Here is a 21,645-nt window from a genome sequence, read left to right as displayed (position 1 = left end):
CAAGGCCCTTCTAGTTTATCAGAGTTTGTAGGAGGTGCTGAGATTTCATGAAGGACTAGAGTGAGAATTTCGTTGGTCAAGGTTCTCTTTCCACTGGAGCTCTACAGCTCCCATACCTGATTCCTCCCAGCCAGCAGACAGAAGAGCTGGAGAGGGCTGGAGTGTGAGTTTGCATGTGATGGTTTCTTCACCAGTGGGGGATGTCTCCTCAATCAGGCTGCTTTTCTCTGCTTGGATAGACCAGGACAGTCTTTTTAAAGAACTTTTAGGAAGGGTGTTAGCACCATTGGGGTTCCTCAGGAAGGAAACTGCCTTTCCTACTATTTTTCAGCCGAACTTTCACTGACAAGATCAGGCAGGAAAAAGCCTCACTGGCCATCAGCCCAGCTCACCAGGCAATATTTGTAGCAGACTAGAATTCACCTTGCATCGCCCATGGTCAGCTGTGACTTTAAAAATAAACTGGATGTCATGCTGAGCAGTATTCCCTGAAGCAAACAATGGAGGTGGTGTCCATGTTCCACCCTCAGACACAGTCACACACGGACAATGGTTGCTTAAAAATACCCTATAATTTCTGGACTTTTCCAAATGTGTTAAAAGGGATAAGAATAGTTGCCAGACCTGGTTGTTTTTTCTTGGTTTGGAGAACTTCTGGAGAAGGAAGCAGATGATATCTTAAAGTATTAGGGAATTGCCCAGGGGCAAGGGGAGGTCACTGACTTGTCCAGGATCACTCTGAAACTAGCTCTATTGATTACAACCATGCTGCCTTTCACTTTCTCATTTGGCTTTCCTAAAAACCCTGAGACAAGTATGACATGTAGTATCAAGGGATATTTAATCCTATCTGGTATGCCCTAGATCACACAGTTAGTGTTGAACCCAATTCTTTTTATTCCCAATTATTGATCCTCCAGTTATTAGACCTCCTTTCAGTCAGTCAATAAATAGTCATTTGTTAAGTAAGAGTATATGCAAGACACTTTGCTAAGTGCTGAGGATACATAGAGAGACAAAAGATAGCTCTGGCTATCACAGAGCTCACTAATATGGATTTCCAAGAATTAATTCACAATCTAGCTCTTTTCCCCTCCCTGTCCCTTCTTACGTTTTCCCTTCCCCTCCTTTGTCCTTCTTCTTTTCAGTGCCCTCTTTGAAGTAAAAACTTAAAAGTTTCCATTAATCAGTCCACTAAATGCTGGGACATGGGGATAGGGATGTAAAAATAAAGTGATCTCTCATCTTGTGGATCCCATACTCCAAAAGGGGGATACAATATATGAAGGGCTCTATTGGCCAAGGAAAGGAGTTTTAGTCTAGGGCTGTGGATTCTTATCCTGTTTTGTGTCATAGACCTTTTTGGCATTTTGGCAAAGCTTATGATAGTTCCCTCCTCAGAGTAATGTTTGAAAATGCCTAAAATAAAATTCCTAGGATTATAAGAGAAATCAATTATGTTGAAATATGGTCATTAAAATATTTTTTTAAATGAATTCATAGATCCCAAGTTAAAAACCCCTGATCTAGACAGTTAAATGGATTGTGGAAAAAAGTAATAGATTGGGATACCCTTTCAAGTACTAGAGGTAGGTTTTAGGCAATAGAGATGTTATTTTTTTCTTAATCATAAAAAGCAACAATACTTTAATGGTGACCAGGACACTCAAGACACGAACTCAGAAGAAAATAATGACTTGAAAATCTTTATAAAGTCTCAAAGAAAAATGCAAATTAGAATCAAGTTCAACAAGAATCTCTAGAAAAAAACTAAAGAAAGAAATTTTAAAAGGGAAAAATATTTATAAAAATCAAATAAGAGTTAAAATGGGAAAAGAAATGAAAGTAATGCAAGAAAGCTGTAAAAAGAGAAATATCACTTTAGTAGAGGAGGTTTAAAACCTCACTGGGAAAAAACAAAACTAAACACTTTAAAGCTCAGGTTCTGCCCCCCCAACCTACCCTAACCCTCCTGCCATGATAGGATATAGGAAAAGGATTTCAGTAAAACAACAATACAACAGCAAACTTTACTATTTCCTAGATAACTATTCTAAAGGAGTATAGCATGATAGCATGTAGGCCACTATTTTAAAAATTTATCCAAACCTTAATTTTTGAAGTGAGTGGGTGGAAGGGGGACATAATTCAACCAGTTTTTCTATAAAAAGATAACTTATACATTATTTATCATACAAGATAAAGGCGACGTCCTTTTTTTGAGGTCGGTTTTTTCAAGGAGAGGACACAGCACCTAGAAAGGAGACAGGTTCTGCAAAGTCTTCTTGTAGAAAGTTCTGCATGAATGAGTATGCCTGGAAGCTGGAAATTCTAAGAGGTGGAGGAAGCTCATTCCAGGCACTTAACCCATTTATTGGTACAGGGACTGATTAAGGCCTGATAGTCTAATGCTCTAAAAGTTAAACAGAGAAACTTGGATTTGATTCTAATTACAACGGGACAAGACTACTGCTGCTGCTGCTGCTACTACTACTACTACTACTACTAGCATTTATATAGTGCTCTAAGATTTTGTAATTTAATTTGGAAGCCTGTAGGTTTTTGGTACTTCCAAGTAGTATGACCCAGGAAAAAGTCTGGTTTTTGTCTTCCTGATCTGCTCTCTAGTCCTTAATTCACCTCCTCAAAACCACAATGGTTCTTTTCTACCCTGGAACTGCAACCCAGAACTATATAATAGGTTATAGAGCCTCTAAATAGTATTGAATCCTGTGTTCAGGGCTAGCCCAGGGATCCTTTGGCATCTTTGACTAGATGTTCAGTCCCCTCACCATCCTTGAACACTGGGTATTCCTAGGGCTTCTACCATTGCCATTTTCCATGCTCCCAGTCAGCTTCCACCCCAGTGTCTGCAGACCTCTATTTTGTCTTCCTAGGGCTAGAAAAATGATTTACTTAGAATTTGGTTTAGCATTATCTATGATTGTTTTGTAAGTGAGATTTTGAAGAGACATTTAGCAGGTTGTCCATTTATTCTACCACTTTTCCCTTCCTGTTAGATTAGACTTAATTTCTGTCTGTTTTGTTGCTACATTCAAAGATCTTCCTAACAGTATATTTGTAATTTGAAATTAGAAAATAATCACATATTTTTTTATATGTGAATCAGTCACATCAAGAAGCCTTTTTAAAAGCACTTTCTACATGTTAGGCACTGTGCTAAGTACAAGTGATACAAAGAGGTTGTTTTTTTTTGTCCTTTGTTTTCAAAGAGGACCATGACATCAGGGAGATGATGCTCACATTCAAATTAATTGGATTTAAATGAGGAAGGGCTATACAGGATCACTTGCCTCACTTTCCCCTCCAGAGCCATCTGAGTCCAGTGACCAGATACAGATTAAGAAAATTGGAGTGATACACAGAAAGACAAAAAGAACACTCCCTTCAAGAACCTCACAGTTTAATGGGGGAGACCACATGGATATAACCAGGTCCAGAGTATATACAGAGGAGATGGAAAGTAATCTCAGAGGGAGGGTGCTAACAGCTGAGGGACCAGGAGAAAACTCCTAGAAAAGAACTTTGAACTGCACTGTGAAAGAATCCAGAAGATAAAGTGAGGAAGGAGAGCTCTCCATTACAAGAGGGATGGGAATGGGCAGTAAGAACCTCTGGGACAGGAGATGGAGTAGCTAATTATATATGGAGGGTAGTAATGGATGAGAAGACTCTGATGGTAGGAAAGGGACAGGCTCCAAAGGGCTTTCTTTTTGTTTCTTGTGATGGAAGTAATTGGGATCCACAAGAGCTTAGTGAACATGGAAGTGACATAGCTTTTACCTATTTGTTGAGAAATAATGTTGCCAACTGAATGAAGGGTGATTAGGAAAAGGCAGAAGCTTAGGGCAATGAAACCAGTTAGAAGGCCATTGCCATGTTGCTGAAAGTCCAAAAACATCTTCCTTATTTTACAATTCCTAGCACAATGAGCTAGAAAGATGTAACATTTGCAGACGTGCAACCATTGTACCTTTAAAATGTTGGTGAATTTCCACTGGATCTAAGCCCATCTGAAGGCCATTTCCTCCAACAAAAACCCAGTGACTCTCCATACAGCTGGCTGCCTTCTGCCTGCTCAGCGCCGCTAAGTGTTCCATTAAAGAGTCGGGTTGTAGAAATACTTTCCTACACAAGGCAGATTATATGAGAACAGCACAAACCCCATGTCTAGAGTTTCATTGCCATGGCCTGTAGTCCTTCACTGTGTAACTGAATGCCAACCGTGCAAATGTTTGCATCTGAGAAAGAACAGATATTCACCTCCATTGCTAATAATTACTCAAGCCTAGTGAACTCCTAATTTGAAGTTTGACTTTTTTTAAAGGATTAAAAATGTAACTTGGATGCATGGTATTATTTCCCTTTGATTTATTATTTTCCCAAGATGACGTACCAGTCTGAAAGGAAACCTGCTGTGAAGGATAGAGGAGGCAGGAAGACCCAGGTATAAGTTTTGCCTCCAACACGTACTGACTTTGTGACTTCAGGCAGGTCACTTAGCTTCTCGGTGTTGCAGATGAAACTCTAAGGCTGCAAATTACTGAAAGATTACTGATTTATGTCAGCAAAAGAAGTTTCTACATTGAGATTTTCATTGGATAATCTACTAAACCTCTCTTAGACTCAGGTTACTGTTTTAAATCTAAATTGTAGACTGTTTACAAGCACAAAATCAAGCAGCTATTAAAAAAGGCATCATCACGGCCTGTTTTTAATAATAAAAACAATGATGAAGATGATGGTGATGGGTGATGTGTCTATAGCACTTTAACTTAATTCTCCTCACAACAGCCTTGAGAAGTGGATGTTATGGTCATCTTCCTTTACAGATGAAGAAGCTGAGTGACCTGGCCAGAGTCACACAGCTGACATCTCACAGCAAATCTGCTCTTTTATCTCACTTCCCCTATAGAGTCCCGTGATTCTGGAATGTCCTCTTCCCATTTAAGCGGCTCAGCCTGTCTTCTGTTCGCTCTAGGCTTTGATGCGGCCTGGGAGATTTGATCGGATCATCTACGTCCCCTTACCTGATGCAGCCACGAGGAGGGAAATATTCAGGTTGCAGTTTTCCTCTAAGCCTGTCGGTCCGGATGTGGACCTGGAAGAACTCGTTTGTCAGACAGATACCTACTCAGGGGCTGAGGTAAGCTGAGCCTTCTCTTCCCTGGGAAATGAACATGGGGAAATAACTGGGGGCTTTCTGGTTGACTGCCAAGATATTTGAAATTACTCTACAGAGCCTGAGGTTTCACCTCATACCAGGCAAATTGGCAAAGATGATTAAAAAAATGGGAACAGTCATTGCTGGAGGGCCTGTGGGAAGACAGGTATGCTAATGTGTATGGGTGGAACTGTGAAATGATCCAACTCTATCAATTTAGAATTATACAAGAAAAATGAGGATCTTACTTCAGGGTAGATACCCCAAAGAAGTTCTAAGACAATAGGATCAGAGATCTAGAATGGGAAAGGATAGAATCCACTTCCTCTAACTCCCTCATTTTACACATGAATAACCTAGCATCTGGGGAGATTAAGTATGGTGGCCATTGTCACACATAGTGATTATCAGAAATGTAACTTGAACCTGGGTCCTCTGCCTCTTTCCATTGTAGAGTTCCATACTGTTCCATCTGTCCTACAGAGATCCTAAATATACATAATAATAGTCTATGGTAACCAAATAACCACAATCTGGGAGCATAGTGGTTGCCCCTTTAGTGGGGAATGATTAAATCAATATAACAGAATATTACTATTCAATTAAAAATGTGAGGAATTCAGAGAAATGTAGGAAAACTTGTGTGAACTGATGTAGAACAAAAGAAGCAGAACCACAAGAACATTATACACTGAGTATAATGCAGAAGAGGAGAAAACACCCCTAAATAGAACATTATACACTAAGTATGAACAGGAGAAAACATCCCTAAATGGAAGTCAAATATTAAGTAATAGAAAAAAGCCTTGAAGGTCCCAGAAAAGAGGTGATGAAACATCTGGGGCAAAGTAGGCTAAGAAATAAATACCCATTATGTAGAAACAAAAGATTCCTATGAAATGCTTTTTTAATTACTCCTTTGAGAAGCCATCCCTGCACCTGTAGTCTTCTCTGATGTATCCTTGTTAAATGGAGGTTACCCTGAGTTCTTGAAGGTTGCTTTCATTATTCCTGCCAGGCCTGACAAAAGATGGTAGACTATCTTATTGGAGGGCCAGCCTAGCTGTATTTGAAGAATCATCCCCAGACTGACCACATAAGGAAAATGTTTGGATGCAATAGCTTCCTTTTTATTTTGATCTTTTCAAAAATTATATTTTTTTTTTATTAAAAAGTGGGGGGGGGGACTGGATTTTCTTATCTAGACCAACTTAGAAGTACAAGAGTCACTTAGGGGCTTGGTCCTATTGCTGATTGTCACGAGAGCTTTAATCTGCTCTATTTCTGCTTGGACTGGTTTCTTTAGACATTTTAGAGAGGTTGTTGCCATACCCACTTCCATTTTCTCCTGCTTCTGGGGGTTCTCCAGAGCCAAACTGATGCCAGATTCAGTATGGATGTCCAGTTTCATTGCCTGTTGTATCTCAGAATTCCTGAGCTCAAGATCTGTCAGCATCAATCTTTTTAGCAGGTATCCCTGTACTTCACTGAAGTTTTGCTGCATGTTGCTTTCAAAAGTAGTCCTTCAAGTCATAGAAATATTGCACTCTTTCTAAGTGTATTTGGAGAACCCACACCAGAGAAATTATGCACCTTTCTAAAGTAAAGAAAGGTGGAAGAGGAAGGAGTAATCCTGAATCCAGAGGAAACTGTTCCTTTTTTTTTAAAGCTTTTTATTTTCAAACCATATACATAGATAATTTTCAGCATTCACCCTTGCCAAATCTTATACTCCACATTTTTTCTCCCTCCTTCCCCAAGACAGCAAGTAATCCAATATATGTTAAACATGTGCATTTCTTCTGTACATATTTACACAATTATCATGCTGCACAAGAAAAATCAGATGCAAAAAAAAATGAGAAAGAAAATAAAATGCAAGCAAACAACAACAAAAAGAGTGAAGTTATTATGTTGTGGTTCACACTCAGTCCTCATAGTCCTCTCTCCAGATACACATGACTCTCCATCACGAGACCATTGGAACTGGCCTGAATCACTTCACTGTTGAAAAGAGCCAAGTCCATCAGAATTGGTCATCATGTAGTCTTACTGTTGCCATGTAATGTATTCTGGTTCTATTCACTTCACTTAGCATCAGTTCGTGTAAGTCAGAAAACCATTCTGGCCCCATACTTGACAGAACTTCAACAAAGCTTCAAAGCAGAGAGATGATGAGGCAGACATAATACTGAATTTGGAATCAGAGGCTCTCGATTCAAATCTTCACCCTTACTAATTATTATATTATGGTATTATAAGATCTTTGGCAAATCCTCTAACTTCTAAGGTCCTCAGTTTCCTCCTCTGTAAAAGAAAAGGCTTGGACCTGATGACTTCTAAGATCCCTTCCAACTCTTACATCTGTAATGCTAATGTCTACTGTCACCCAAGGATTATCTCTCTTAAATACACAGTAAACAAAAAAGCAATATTGTCTACTGAAATGAGTCAAAGACCAAGTTTTAATTGTGGCACTACTGTTTATTGTGTTGACTTTGACATTTTCCTTAATGATGCTTTACCTGTTTATTTATTTGAAAAGCATTTTCCTATGTGCCAAGCACTATACTTAATACTGGAAATTTCAATGTTTATATTCTCTTGGGAGGAAATATATAGATAGAGTCAAGGAATTTATATCCAAAATAAATTCAGAATATTTTCAGAGGAAGGGAATTCTCTAAACCTTATTAAATGATGATGATATAATGGTGATGATATAATGATATCACCACCTGAAACTCGCCAGCTTTAAAATCCGTACGTTACTTTTACTTGTAATGGTTTCTGTCCTTGGCTCCATACCTTACCTAGTTCTTCAAGGTTCATTCAACTCAATTAATGATTATGCCTGTTGATACCTTTCTTCTTACTCCTAGTTATTGTTGCTCCGTCTTCCCAAAAGAAAAAAGTTTGTAGTAATTCTTTATATAATGTGAATTTACTTGTCTTTGTCCATAAATTAAAAGTCTCTTGGGGACAAGGACTGCTTTGTTTTTATTCTTTGTAGCTTCAGTGTCTAAGGGTGGAAGCAGCCATTTAATAAGTACCTGTCAATTGCTTTGCCCCCAGGGTTGTGACCATGGGGCTATTTCTTCTTTTTGTTCCACATCTATGGAGAGTTTTTTCTCCATTCACTACATTCCACTACATTCAGCCTGCTATCTGTGAACTTTTTCCCATAACATATTGTCAGTATTTATAGAAACACAAAGTAGAATTAAAACCCAACCAAATACAAGTCTTGATTTGAATATAACCCAGTGCCTGGCACTTAGGCACTTAACAAATGCTTATTGACTTATTGAGGAGCAAAAATATCTTTTGATGTTGAGTTCTTCCACTCACTTGTTAGGTTTTTTTTTGGGGGGGTGTACATAATTTATTTAGTTCAAAATATAGATGGCGAGGTAGATAGCTTTCTGGACTTGGAGACTGGAGAACCTAAATTCAAATTCAACATCAGATACTTCCTAGCAAGCCTTGTCCTCCCTCAGGAAAATGAGACGGTCATACTCCATGGTTTCTGAAGTCCCTTAGAGTTTCAGATCTATGATCCCATGATTTCCAATTAAGAAGCAGTTTCCACAAAGAGCCCTTTGCAAAATGATCCGGAGTTCAAGTGTGACCTCAGCCATTACTAGCTGTGTGACTCTGAGTAAATTATTTAATCCCCAAATGCCTTGAGAAAAGAAAAGCTAGTGTCTTCTAGCAGTTCAAACAAATGTTTGTGTATTTCTGTTCTGAGTGATTTGGTCTTCTTTTAGGATAAAGAAGAAGGAAAACTCTTAGCTGACTATTTAGTTTACCGGATGCATTCTTTTAATCTTTTTTCTTTATAATATTATTTATATTATATTTTATTTATTATTATTATTATTATTATTATTTTGACTGAGGCAATTGGGGTTAAGTGACTTGCCTATGGTCATATAGCTAAGAAGTGTTAAGTGTCTGAGACCAAATTTGAACTCAGATCCTCCTGACTTCAGGACTGATGCTCTATCCACTGTACCACCTAGCTGCCCCTTATTTATTTATTATTATAAATTCTTTCTGAGAGTCATTGTGGTGCTCTGTACCACCTATCTGCCTCCAAATATGGAGCAAATTGTCCCAGAAAATACTTGGCTTTATCTCTTTAAATGATGACTCAAAATCATGAGAAGACATAAATTATAACAATAGCACAGCATTTCAACTAGGTTCTCTTCCAGTTCAGTCTTTGTACTTAGAAAGTTAGTCAATACAGTGGAGTTCAGTGGTATCAAACCCAAATAGAAATGAGCCCTGAAGAGCTGCATGTTAACTAAAAAAACATATTTTCATATTATATTTTCTTGTATTTTGATATATTTTATGAAGTATTTCCCAAAAATATTTTAAGAGGTCCATGACACCCTTCCAGTTTAGAGGATAGAGAAAGTTCCATGGAGAAGTTCAAGTATCAAGTTCAAATATCAAGATTCAAGTTCAGATATCCTGCCTCTGACACTTAAGAACAATTTATCCTTAAGCAATCCATTTCATTTGGACTGGGGGCCTCCACCACGGAGCCTCAGACTACTCTCAGAGACAAAGTTATTGATAAGATACTATCTCCTTCTGTAGAAGGTGGTCCTATGGTGGAACTTCCTATATGGATGAAATCACACATTACTGACGTAGAACTATCTTACTATCAGGCGCCTCTGATATATTTGGTATAAGGATTTCTCCTGTGTCCTGTTGACTTTCAGAGGTCCCTTGCCTTTGGTGAGGTGGTTTTGTATCAGGTGGTGGGGCGTGCCCTTTTTAGGCCACTGACCACATTATGACTTTCTGGGTACCCTTGTATTCTTCATATCTTTCAGCCTTGATTGCTTACTCTTCCCACCATCTTGGAAATGGGCCTTCTGGTGAGATCTCAAAGCCAAAAAAATGTAAGATTTAAATATAAAAGACAAGAAAATAAAGCAGAATTTAGTTTTTGTTATTCTTGGGATGAACGCTCCAAAACAAGGTGCCTCTCATCTTGTCATAGGCTCATGAACATCCCCAGCAGTACTTTAAGATCACTCTACCCTTAGATTCACTTTCTGCCATCAGAATGAAATGATCACTCAGCTGAAAACCCAAACTTCTCTTATAGTCTTTCTCCATTAGAAATAATATGCAAATTAGTTTAAATATAGATAGATAGATAGATAGATAGATATATGTATATATATATATATATATATATATATATATATATTTTTTTTTTTTTTTTTGCCTTCTACTTAGATGTGCATTTGTCAAGATTAATGGGACCTATGCTGTTGACAACTTGTCTATTTTTAGGAATGGTGATGTGAGGGAAAAAAATAGTGGTATGGAGCCTATAATTTACAAAAATATTTTCTATCCTTGGGGATTTATAGAAAGAATACCTTTCTGTAGAATCTGGAGGAGGGTAAGGTTTGAACCTTACAAAGATAACTTAAGGCTCTCGTATGATTTCTGCCTCATATCTTTGTGTCATAGTCCAACCCTAAACTTAGATACTAGAGATTGCAGTAGCCTTTTTGTCCTTCTCTACTCCCCTCTTCCCCAAAGAATATCACAGAAAATTCTTCTTTGCCCTCCACAAAAGGAAAAAACAGCATAGAAAAAAGTATGTCACCATGTGGGAAGAGAAATTGTCACTGAGGTCCACCTACAAAGTGGGGCTTGAAAGACACACATAATAATACATCATCCTACACTCTCTGCTCCCTTCCCCTGATTCCCTTAGGCATTGTCTTCTGCTGGATTGTGGTTCCTTGCCCATGGAAAAACATGTGGCAATTAATGTGTAGTTAGAACTTCATTCATTCTAGGAGAAAGCAAGAACTTTCTATGGATGAGCAACCTTGTTTGCTTTCATTTAGATTTTTTTTTTTGCCTTTAAAATTATTCATAGCAAATGTCATTTTGTTCTATGACTTATTTATTTATTCCTTCATCAATTCGTTCCTCTTTCATGGAGTTGCCCTGATCTGTCTCAGGAGCTGTCAGGAAAACAACAATGAGAAATACATATGTGCATAAAAGTCACAGCTGGGACCAATTCCATCGGACTGTGTGTGGAGAAGAGCAGGAAAAATGGAAAATATAATACATTAGTTGGACATAATAACTATTATGTTGCCATAAGCTAAAGGCGCCTGTCCATGTTCATTGTTTTTAGTGACAGCATAGCCAAATGAGAAGAATAAACACAGGTGCTTAGGCCAAATATCAATTATACATCTGAATGATAGAGACCATCTAGTCCTATTACCTTATTTTAAACATGAGGAGACTGAGGTCCAGGAAAATGAAATAACTTGACCAAAATCACATAAGTATTAGGTAGGATTTGAACCCAAGTTTTCTGATTCTAGTGCCAGGCTGCCTTCCTAAACCTAAAGTACCTGTTGTTCTAGCTATGTGATACCCAATATGTGGACCCTCGGGGTGTGATACAGGGCACTTACATCTTTGACCTAATTTAATTAATAAATAGGATTGTTAGGTGTCTCTTTTGGCCTAGGGGCCCCTTGCAAAAATCACCAAGACACTAAGGGTGCCATGAGCTGAAAAAAATATGGGAACCATTTTGTTCTTTGTTAAGAAATAGAGAGATTGAGTAATGGAACAGATTAAATAGCAAATTAATCCAGTAGCCTAGTGTTTGATAAGTCCGAAGAAACTAGTGATTTGGACAGGAACTCACTGTTTGACAAAAACTTTTGGGAGAATGGGAAACTAGGCTTATATTAACATAACATGTCACTCTGTATGCCAAAGATTTAGACATAAATGGTGATTTCATAAGTAAATTAGGGGAGCGTGGAAAAAGTATCTGTCAAATCTATGGATAAGGGAAGACCTCAATAAGATGTGGAGAGTTTCATAGGAGGTAAAATAAAGAGTTTTGATTTGGGGAAATGTATGGAATAAATATTTATTAAGTGCCTGCTGTATGGAAGTTATTATACTGAGTGCTTCACAAATATTTCCTCATTTGATCTTCACAACAATTTTGGGAGATAGTTGATATTATTGTCTCCAAGTTAAAGTTGAAGAAACTGAGGCAGACAGAGATGAAATGGCTTGCCCAGGGTTGCACAGCTAGTATCTGAGGCTGAATTTGAATTCAGGTCTTCCTGACTCTGGACCCAGCACTCTTATCTATCACCTAGCTACCTGATTTAGTTTTTGCATATGTACTTAAATCAATACACTTAAAATTAGAAGAGAAGACAGGGGAGGGGGGAAATCTTTGCAGCAAATTTCTTTGATAAAGGTCTCATTTCTAAGATATGTAAGGAACTGATTAGAATTTATAAAAATAGGCATTCTTCAATTGATATTCAATTGATAAATGGTTGAAGACTATAAATATGCAGTTTTCAGAGGAAGAAATACAAGCTATAACATAGGTATGTGAAAAAAATGCTCTAAATCAAAGTTCTTAAATTGTGGGTTGTGACCTCCCATGGAGTCATGTAACTGAATGTGGATGTCACAGAATTATAATTTATTATCAGTAAATGTTTAATTTGTATATCTATTTTATATACTTATGTTTGCATGATGTGTAAAAAATGTTTCAAAAAGGGGTTGCGAGTAGAAAAAGTTTAAAAAGCTCTGCTCCAAACCACTAGAGAAATACAAATTAAAACAACTCTGAGATACCACCTTACATCTATCACCATGGCTAACATGACAGAAAAAGAAAATGACAGTTGCTGAATGGAATTAGTAGAGTTGTGAACTGGTCCAACCAATCTGGAGAATAATTTGAAACTGTCCAAAGGATTATAAAACTATGCATACCCTTTGACCCAGCAATATTGCTAAAAAGAAAAAATAATGCTCAAGAGGTCAAAGAAAAAGACAATTTAACTGCATATAAAAATAATCATAGCTTCTTTTTTTGTTATTGGCAAATCATTGGAAATTGAGGAAATGTTCATCATTTGGGGAATTACTGAATAAATTGAAGAATATGCTTATTATAGAGTACTATTGTGCTATAAGAATGATGAGTAAGAAGCTTTCATAAAAACCTAGGAAGACTTATATAAACTGATACAAAGTAAATTGAGCAGAAATAAAAGAACAGTTTATTCAATAAGAACAATATTATAAAGTTTAATCAACTTTGAAAGACTTAGTAGCTCTAATCAACACAATGACCAACCACAATTCCAAAGGATTCATGATGAAAAATGCTGTTCACTTTCACATAGAAAACTGATAGACTCAGAGTTCAAAATGAATGCAACTTTCTTCTTCTCTCCTTCCCTCCTTCCCTTCCTTTCTTCCTTCCTTCCTTCCTTCTCTCTTTCTTTTGCACTCATATTTCCCTCTCTTTTTTGGATATGGTCATAAAAATTTGTTATATGTAATTACACATATCTGTAATGGGTTTTGTTTTACTTGCCTCATCAGTGAGTGGGAGAAGAAGAAAATTCAGAACTGAAAGTAAAATCAAATTAAATTTTTAAAAATTCTTTACATTGCCAAAATATTTTTTAATATTTATTTTCGGTTCCAAATTCTCTCCCTTTCTCTACCATCTCCCCATTTATTAGGAAGGAAAGGAATATGATGCCCGTTTTAAATGTGAAAAAAATTTTTCAAGAAAGTTTGGAAAATGCTTCCTGCCCTAGGCAATCTCCCCTCTAAGTACCAATGGCACCTGACCCTGCTTAGTCTCCAAGATCAAGGTGGTCTGGCTTTGTTGTTTTCAGGGACATCAGTAAGTAACCTAAAGCTATATCTATTCCATCTGTGTAACACATGACACTGTCAACACACACACACACACACACACACACACACACACACACACACACTCCCTGTTCCCTTTTATGCAACAGATAACACTGAGTGAGCAGATGCTGCCGGGCTGAAGCTGGCAACATGGAGATTGTAATTCTGATTACCTGAAATCTCTTGTCAATGAGATGTTTATACCAAGTAGAAGCATCCTCTGGAACATCTTGTTCTGTTATAACTTCCTGTTGGGGCTGACTCAGTGCCAGCTGCTGGCTCCTGGGGAACATTAACCAGAACAGAGAATGATGCTGGATAGGGGCTGATGGACAGGAAAACTCCAGCCACCAGTGTTGGAACCTTCTCCAGAGCTCCAGAGAGGCAGACCAAGTTTATTGGACCCCTCTGAGCTGGTTCTCCACTTCCCTCTTAGTCCAAATAGCATTTAGCCAGTGCCCGCACAGGTGGTCCCCGGCCGTGGTATCAGAGCCCGGGAAAGGCCTCCAACCAGACCTTGTACCTGGCACCTAAGGTTTCACAGGGAGTAAATGGCCAACTCAAGATTCAAACCCAGGTCCTCTGACACTGACTAATGGGAGACAGTAGAAAGAGTGGTTTGAATTTGGAGAACCTGAATTCAAATTCTGACTTTATAATTTACTATCTGTAAGATATGGACAAATCCATTAACCTCTCTGAACCATAGATGCTTAGATGGAAAGTTAGAGTTTGGCCCTTTGCATCCTTTCTACTCTAAATTTGATACAGGTCGGCATCTGTAGAAAGATTCTGGGAGGTCCATGAACTTGGACTTCTTAATATTTTTGATACCTTTATATCTATATCATTGTTTTCCCAGGTAATACTTGTGTGTTTTATTTTATGCATTTGAAGACTTTGTTCTGGGAAGGGGTCAGACTGCTTGAGCAGTCCATGACACAAAATATGTCTTCTTCTAGGGCTACTATTTCCTTCTGCTGAACATGTGGGCCTGTGGATGCACATCTCTCTATCCTAACAGGCCAGTTTCTTTTTTCCCTTTAAACAATTGACTTCCTTCCTTGTGTCCACCATATCTTCCATGGGTCCTTTGATTTTTCTGTCCCCAGTATGTCCCACAGAAAAACTTTACCCTTCGCTAAATCATTTAATACTCACTTAGCACAGTGCCTGGTACATAATAGATAAATAAATTTTAATTAATTGCTAACAAACTTAGCTGTGTAACTTTTGGCAAGTCATTTTTACCTGACCAGACTGACAATGACACTATTATCCTAGAGCCTGGTTGATTCAGCAAGGATTTGTTAAACTCAGATTTTGTACAGGGCACCATGGGTGCAAAGACAAAATGAAAAACTGTTCCTTTCCTCCCTTGCCATCTCATTGGGGGAATCATCTTGTGTCCAGATCAATAAATGCTAGACCATTTGAGTAGGGAGAGAGTACTAACTCCCTTAAGGGTTTCAGGAAGCGCTACTTGGAGAAGGTGGCACATGGACAGAGTCTTGAAGGATGCTCAGAATCCTAAGAGGAAAAGGTGAAAAGGGAGCCAGCTAGGTGGCTCGGTGGATACTGTTCTGCAGTAGGAGTCAGGAAGATGTTGATTCAAGTCCTGCCTTAGGCTCTTATTAGCTGTGACTCTGGCCAAGTCACTTAACACTTTTTAGCCATCTGCAAAATGAGCTATAGGTCTCAGTGACTTTAAAAGTCCTTTCCAGCTCTAAATCTGGGATTCCCGTAAGTACCTGCCGAGCATGGGGAAGAGCTAATGCAAAGATTCTGAGGTGGGAAGAAGAGTCATGCATTCAGAGGTACTTGTCTTGGGATTTTGGGAAGGGCATATGCAATCACCTCAAATGCCAAAGGAAGGATTTTCTATTGGATCCTAAGAGCACTAAGGAGCCTCTGAAGGATTTTGATTTAGCACTGGAAGGTTCATCTATTCCAAACTCTCACTTTCCATCTGAGGCCCTTGAAGCCCAGAGAAATTAATGGACTTCCTTACACGGTTAGTAAGCAGTAAAGTCAGAATCTGAACCTAGGTCCTCCAATACCAAATCCATCATTCTTTCAGAAAATTATTGTGCTACCTTTGGGACATATAAATCTGAGAGGGGAGAATCCCAAAATAAAATGCTATGATCTCCAAGTCCTCAACACTAGAGTAATAATATACTTCTGGTAGAGCCACGAATTGGTCTAAGAGACCTGGCAAAGCAGTTTGGGATTGTGTGAAGATGTGACTAAAATGTCACTTTAATTCAGAAATCCCCCTACTATGCATTTATTCCCAAAGATGTCCAAACTGGGAAGAAAGGGCCAATTACAGATGATGAACTAGATAGAGCTCTGGCTCTGGAGTGAGGAAGACTCATGTTGAGTTCAAATCTGCCCTCAGATACTTACTAGTTCTGTGACTCTGAGCAAGCACTTAACCCTGTTTGCCTCATTTGTTAAGGGAGCAGGAGTAGGAAATGGAAAACCATTCCAGGATCTTTGCCAAGAAAACCCCAAATAGGGTCACAGAAAATTGGACATGACTGAACAATAGCACTGACGCATGATTATATCAATGTTTTCTATAGTAGTTAAGCACTAGAATAGAGTAGTTGCCCATCAATTAGGGAATGACTAACCAAACTGTGGTATCCTCAGTGTGATGGAATCTATAAGAAACTATTAGCATGAACATCCTTCCCGGTGTGTCTCCAGTCTCCTTTCCAGCCCTGTTCACAGTACAGCCAAACTGGCCTTCTGGCCTGTCCTGATAGTGCCATAGCTTTTTCCCATCTCAGTGGCCTTTGCCCAAGCTGTCCACCATTCCTGAAACACACATCCTCCTTATCTCTCTTAAAAGTCATTATTTTCTTCAAAACTTAGCTCCAATACCACCATACCTTTGAGACCTTTCCTGATTTCCCTGCCCTGAATTGGCAGCATCTCCCTAGAATGACTGTTACTTCTTTTGTATATGTATGTGTGTGTGTATATACATATATATATATATATATATATATATATATATATATATATATATATATATATATATATATATGTATATACATACACATATGGATTTTATATATGTGTGTATGTATATGTATATATGTGTGTATATATATATATATGTACATACACACACATATATTAAACCTATTTGAATATAAGCTCCTTGAAGACAGGGCTCATGTTGTTATTATATTTGGACTATCACAAGCACTTAATAAATATATACTAATTATCTTATTCATTGATAGGATGACAGAAAGGATACCTTTCCCCAGGCTGGACAGGTATGTCTGGGTTGTGCTTTAGAAAAGAAAATGTTTTGAGATCTTAAATAGATCAGAGAACTGAAGCATCCATCATTCCTCACTTTCTGTTAAGGTTTTTCTACTTTTGTCATATCCTTTTACTCTCCAAGAAAGTAGGGACTATCCTCTATTAAAGTTTTGTGTCTCCCCTTTTGGCAAGCCTTAGTGAGTATTTAGTTAATTGTTTGATGAATCTCAATCTCTCTCTCTCTCTCTCTCTCTCTCTCTCTCTCTCTCTCTCTCTCTCTCTCTCTCTCTCTCTCTCTGTCTTTCCCTTCCTCCCTTCCTCTTCCCTCCTCTCTCCCTCCTTCCCTTCATCCCTTCCTCCTTCCTTTTGTCTCTCTCTCTCCTTTCTCCTATCTCCAAGTCAAGATCACACAAGGACAATTAGGACTGAACCTAAGTCCTCTCACTCCAGATCTAAAACAGTGATGTCTGTAAAATTCTTAACACAATGCCTGGTACATACTAGGTACTATATAAATAGGTGCTAGTGATGATGGCAGTGATAAGATGATGATGATAGTGATGATGGTACCACTGTGCCTGCCACATTAATGAAATCAGAAGTCCAGGACAGCCCACCAAATTATATTAATACTGCTACTAATAAAGATGTTTTGAAGGAGAAACCTTTATTCTCTTTCCTTTAAAAATTTCATAAAAGTCATCATCTATCCCAACCCATGAATCAGTGGGTTCTTCCTTGGCTTCCAGCTCCATAGCTAAGTGGTTCCAATTCCCAGCCCATAGCACCACTCGGAAGCCAGAATATTTCCAGATTGTCCTTCCTTTGCTTCTGGGCTGCAAATTCCTCTGTAAAATACAATTTAAAAAAAAACAAACCCTTAAATGTTCAAGCAGCTTTTTGGCACCCATACAAGACATTCTTTTGGCAGATGCAAATGGGGGCAAAAGTAGCCCCTTGACATATCTTTATTCACCTAAAAAGAATGCTTGAGGAGTGGTTTGGATTTAAAAGCAAGAATTATGTTCAATTAGGCAAGCCTCTGCTTTCTTCTTGCTAGAATTCATACATGAAAAAACCCTCTTAAAAGTTGTTTTAGGCAGAAAATTACCAGTTCACGGTAGTTCTACCTGTTGGAGCCAGGAATCATTGAAAACCTAGAGTACCCATTGAGGAATCCTCAGTGAATATCTTTCCTTCCTTCCTTCCTTCCTTCATTTATCTGTTCACACAATGCTGAAATTTCTTTGAAAGGGAAGTTTGAAAGGGATTCCAAAGTCTTGATATAACCCCTACCTGGTAAAAAGAGTCCTCACTCATACATTTTTCATATGGACTCTGCTTAAAGACCTAAAGAGAAGGGGAACTAGCCCCATCTCAAGGAAGCCCATTTCACTTCAGGGCAGTTTTAATTGTTAGGAAGTTTCTCTTTGCAACATCTAACTTTTCCTGCTAGTTCTGGTCCCTGGGGACAGCTATTATACGTCTATTCCTTCTACCATGTAGACTGCCCTGCAGTTACTTAAAAACAGCTAGTATTTTTCTCCTAAACCTTTACTTTTCCAGATTAAACATTCCTTCATTCAACATACATTTATTAGACACCAAATGGCAAGCCCTGGATTGGACACCAGGGGAGGTAAGAGTTTGGATAGTGGCCAACTTGTGCCCTCATGGAACCCACAGTTCACTGTGGGGGCTGGGGAGGAAGAAACACAGTTAACTCCAAACTCAAACAGTGCTTTCTTTATATTCAGCTAAAATCACCAGTGTTATCAGATCCTAAGGTTTCTCTGATCTGGTGCATGGGTGGTTTCTGTTTGATCAGCGTAGATAACTTTTCCTTTTTCTGAACCTTACTAATATACTTTTGGGGAGAATTTACTTTCATATCTGTAGGTCACATATGAAAAGTATACATGGAATCTGATTTTTCTTCCTTTCCAAAGTCAGAGGAGGGACAAGGCAGGACCTACAAGAGGCAGAAGCAGCCCAATAATAACCATCTGGTGATGGTGGTAATTGTTAAGAGCTAACTGCTGCTTGCTAGCATTCATAGAACACTTTTTTTTCTTCAATAATATTTTATTTTTCCATATACATGTAGTAGATAGTTTTCAACATTTATTTTTAAAAGATTTTGTATTTCCAATTTTTTCTCCCTCCCTCATCTTCTCTCTCCTCAAGACAGCAAACAATCTGATACAAATTAAACATGTGTAATCCTTTGAAACATATTTCCATATTTGTCATGTTGTGCAAGAAAAATCAGACCAAAAGAAAAAAAAGGAGAAAGAAAAAGCAAACAAAGAAAGATGAAAATTTTATGCTTCAACCACATTCATTCTTCATAGTTCTCTCTGAATGCAGATGGTATTTCCTGTCCCAAGTCTATTGGAATTGTCTTAGATTATCAAGAATCAAGAAAAACTAAATCTGTCATAGTTGATCATCACATAATCTTGCTGTTACTGTGTATAATGTTCTCTTGGTTCTACTCACTTCACTCAGTATCAGTTCATCTAAGTTTTTCCAAGTTTTTCTGAAATCATCCTGCTGATTGTTTCTTACAGAACAATAATATTCCATAACACTCACAGACCATAACTTATTCAACCATTCACCATCTGATGGGCATCCACTCAGTTTCAGTTTCTTGCCCCTACAAAGAGGACTGCTACAAACATTTCCTGTCTTTTATGATCTCTTTGGGATACAGATCCAGTAATGGCACTACTGGATCAAAGGGGATGAACAGTTTGCTCTCCAGAATGTTTGGATCAATTCACAATTCTACCAACAATGCATCAGTTTTCCCACATCCCCTCCAACATTTATCATTATTTTTTCCTGTGATCTTAGCCAATCTAAGAGGTGTGTAGTAATACCTCAGAGTTGTCTTAATTTGCATTTCTCTGATAAATAGTGATTTAGAGCATTTTTTTCATATTACTGTAAATGGCTTTAAAGAAACAAATCTTGAACGTAGAAGATATCTCAAAGGCCCACATTTGGTTCAACCCACACTGGAAAAGAATTCTCTACAACTCACTAAACAAGGGATTGACCTTTGTTTTCATGCTTCATGAGGGGAAACTTACTATTATAACTAGGTGGACTAGTGACAAGAGTACTGGGCCTAGTGTCAAAAAGACCTGAATTTGAATCCTGCCTTAGATACTTTGCTGTTGTTTCATCATTTTGGTCACGTTTGGCTCTACCCCATTTGGTGTTTCTTGGCAAAGACACTGGATAAGTTTGACATTTCCTTCTCTGGCTTGTTTGTACAGATGAAGAACAGAGGCCAGCAGGGTGAAATGACTTGCTCAAGGTTACACAGCTAGTAAGTGTTTGAGGCTGGATTTGAGCTAATGAGGATGAGTTTTCATTTGACTCCAGGCCCAGCATTCTATGTGCTATGGCACTACTTACTGCTCTCAGATTATTACTTGCCATGTTACCCTGGACAAATCACTTTTTTCACATGTGAAATGGAGATAATTATAGCACTTCCAGGGTTGTTTTAAGGACCAAATAAAATTAATATATGTAAAGTACTTTGCAAACTTCAGAACACTTTATAAACAGTAGCTATTATATTTTGGCCATGGGGCATGCCCTGAATTCTACTCTTAGCCATAACTGTATGACTTTAGTCTATTTCTAGGCCTGTTTCCCACTCTGTAAAAAGGCATGGTTCAAATAGATGATTTTTAAAACCAACACCCAGCTTTGAAATTGGATGGTCCTGTTTTTATACATGTGTTGTACCCTCTGAACTAGATAGAAGGAAATCTTCCCAAAAAACTGATGCGTACCTCAGGTAAACTGAACTACAGTGGTAAAAATATCCAAACCCTACTGTGCCTTTTTCCATGGGGTGGCCTTCCCCATCTCTTGGTACGTGTCTTGTTTGATACCCAACCCACTGAAAGATTGAGAACATTCCAACATGGTGATTTTCTCTTGAAGAACTTCTCCAACCTGTTTTGTTTTGTTACCTCCTGATAACAATTTCTTTTCGACATTAGTCGCTAAATAAAATTTTGTTGTCCTCATCCCCCAAAACAATAATAATAAATGCCAACTATTATTGTTGTTCTGGAGGGTTCAGCCTTTGCTTTAAGGTTCACAAATCATTTACATCTTCTCCTAAGTATTTGCACTAACTACCCTTCCCCCATCTCTTTTATCCCTTATTTCCTTTAAAAAAAAAAAAAAAAGCCTCTTTTAAAATGATACCCTCTTCATTAAGCCTTTTAACTGGCTTTTCATCATACTTGGAATACTTTCCTTCTTCATCTCCATTTCCTGGCCTCCCTGGCTTCCTTCAAGTGCCAGCTAAAATCCTGCCTCATCTAACAGGTATTACAAAACACAATCCATGGCTTTATTTATTTTTA

General features: G+C 38.1%; 1 protein-coding gene across 4 annotated transcripts in view; it reads left to right on the top strand.

The window, feature by feature from the left end:
- The window catches only part of AFG2A (AFG2 AAA ATPase homolog A), a 240,830-nt gene that overhangs the window by 176,924 nt on the left and 42,261 nt on the right, over positions 1–21,645 (top strand). For 3 of the 4 annotated variants that reach the window (XM_074273696.1, XM_074273698.1, XM_074273697.1), the window contains exon 15: positions 5,003–5,167. In XM_074273696.1, the coding sequence (XP_074129797.1) occupies positions 5,003–5,167 (165 nt within the window). Of the gene's footprint in view, positions 1–5,002; positions 5,168–21,645 lie in introns of those variants that run through there. The other variant, XM_074273700.1, reaches the window with a different exon arrangement.

This window comes from Sminthopsis crassicaudata, chromosome 6 (genome assembly GCF_048593235.1).
Source record: "Sminthopsis crassicaudata isolate SCR6 chromosome 6, ASM4859323v1, whole genome shotgun sequence".
NCBI lineage: Eukaryota > Metazoa > Chordata > Mammalia > Dasyuromorphia > Dasyuridae > Sminthopsis > Sminthopsis crassicaudata.
The sequence above is the reverse complement of the archived record's forward strand: the minus strand, read 5'-3'. Positions and strand labels throughout refer to the sequence as shown.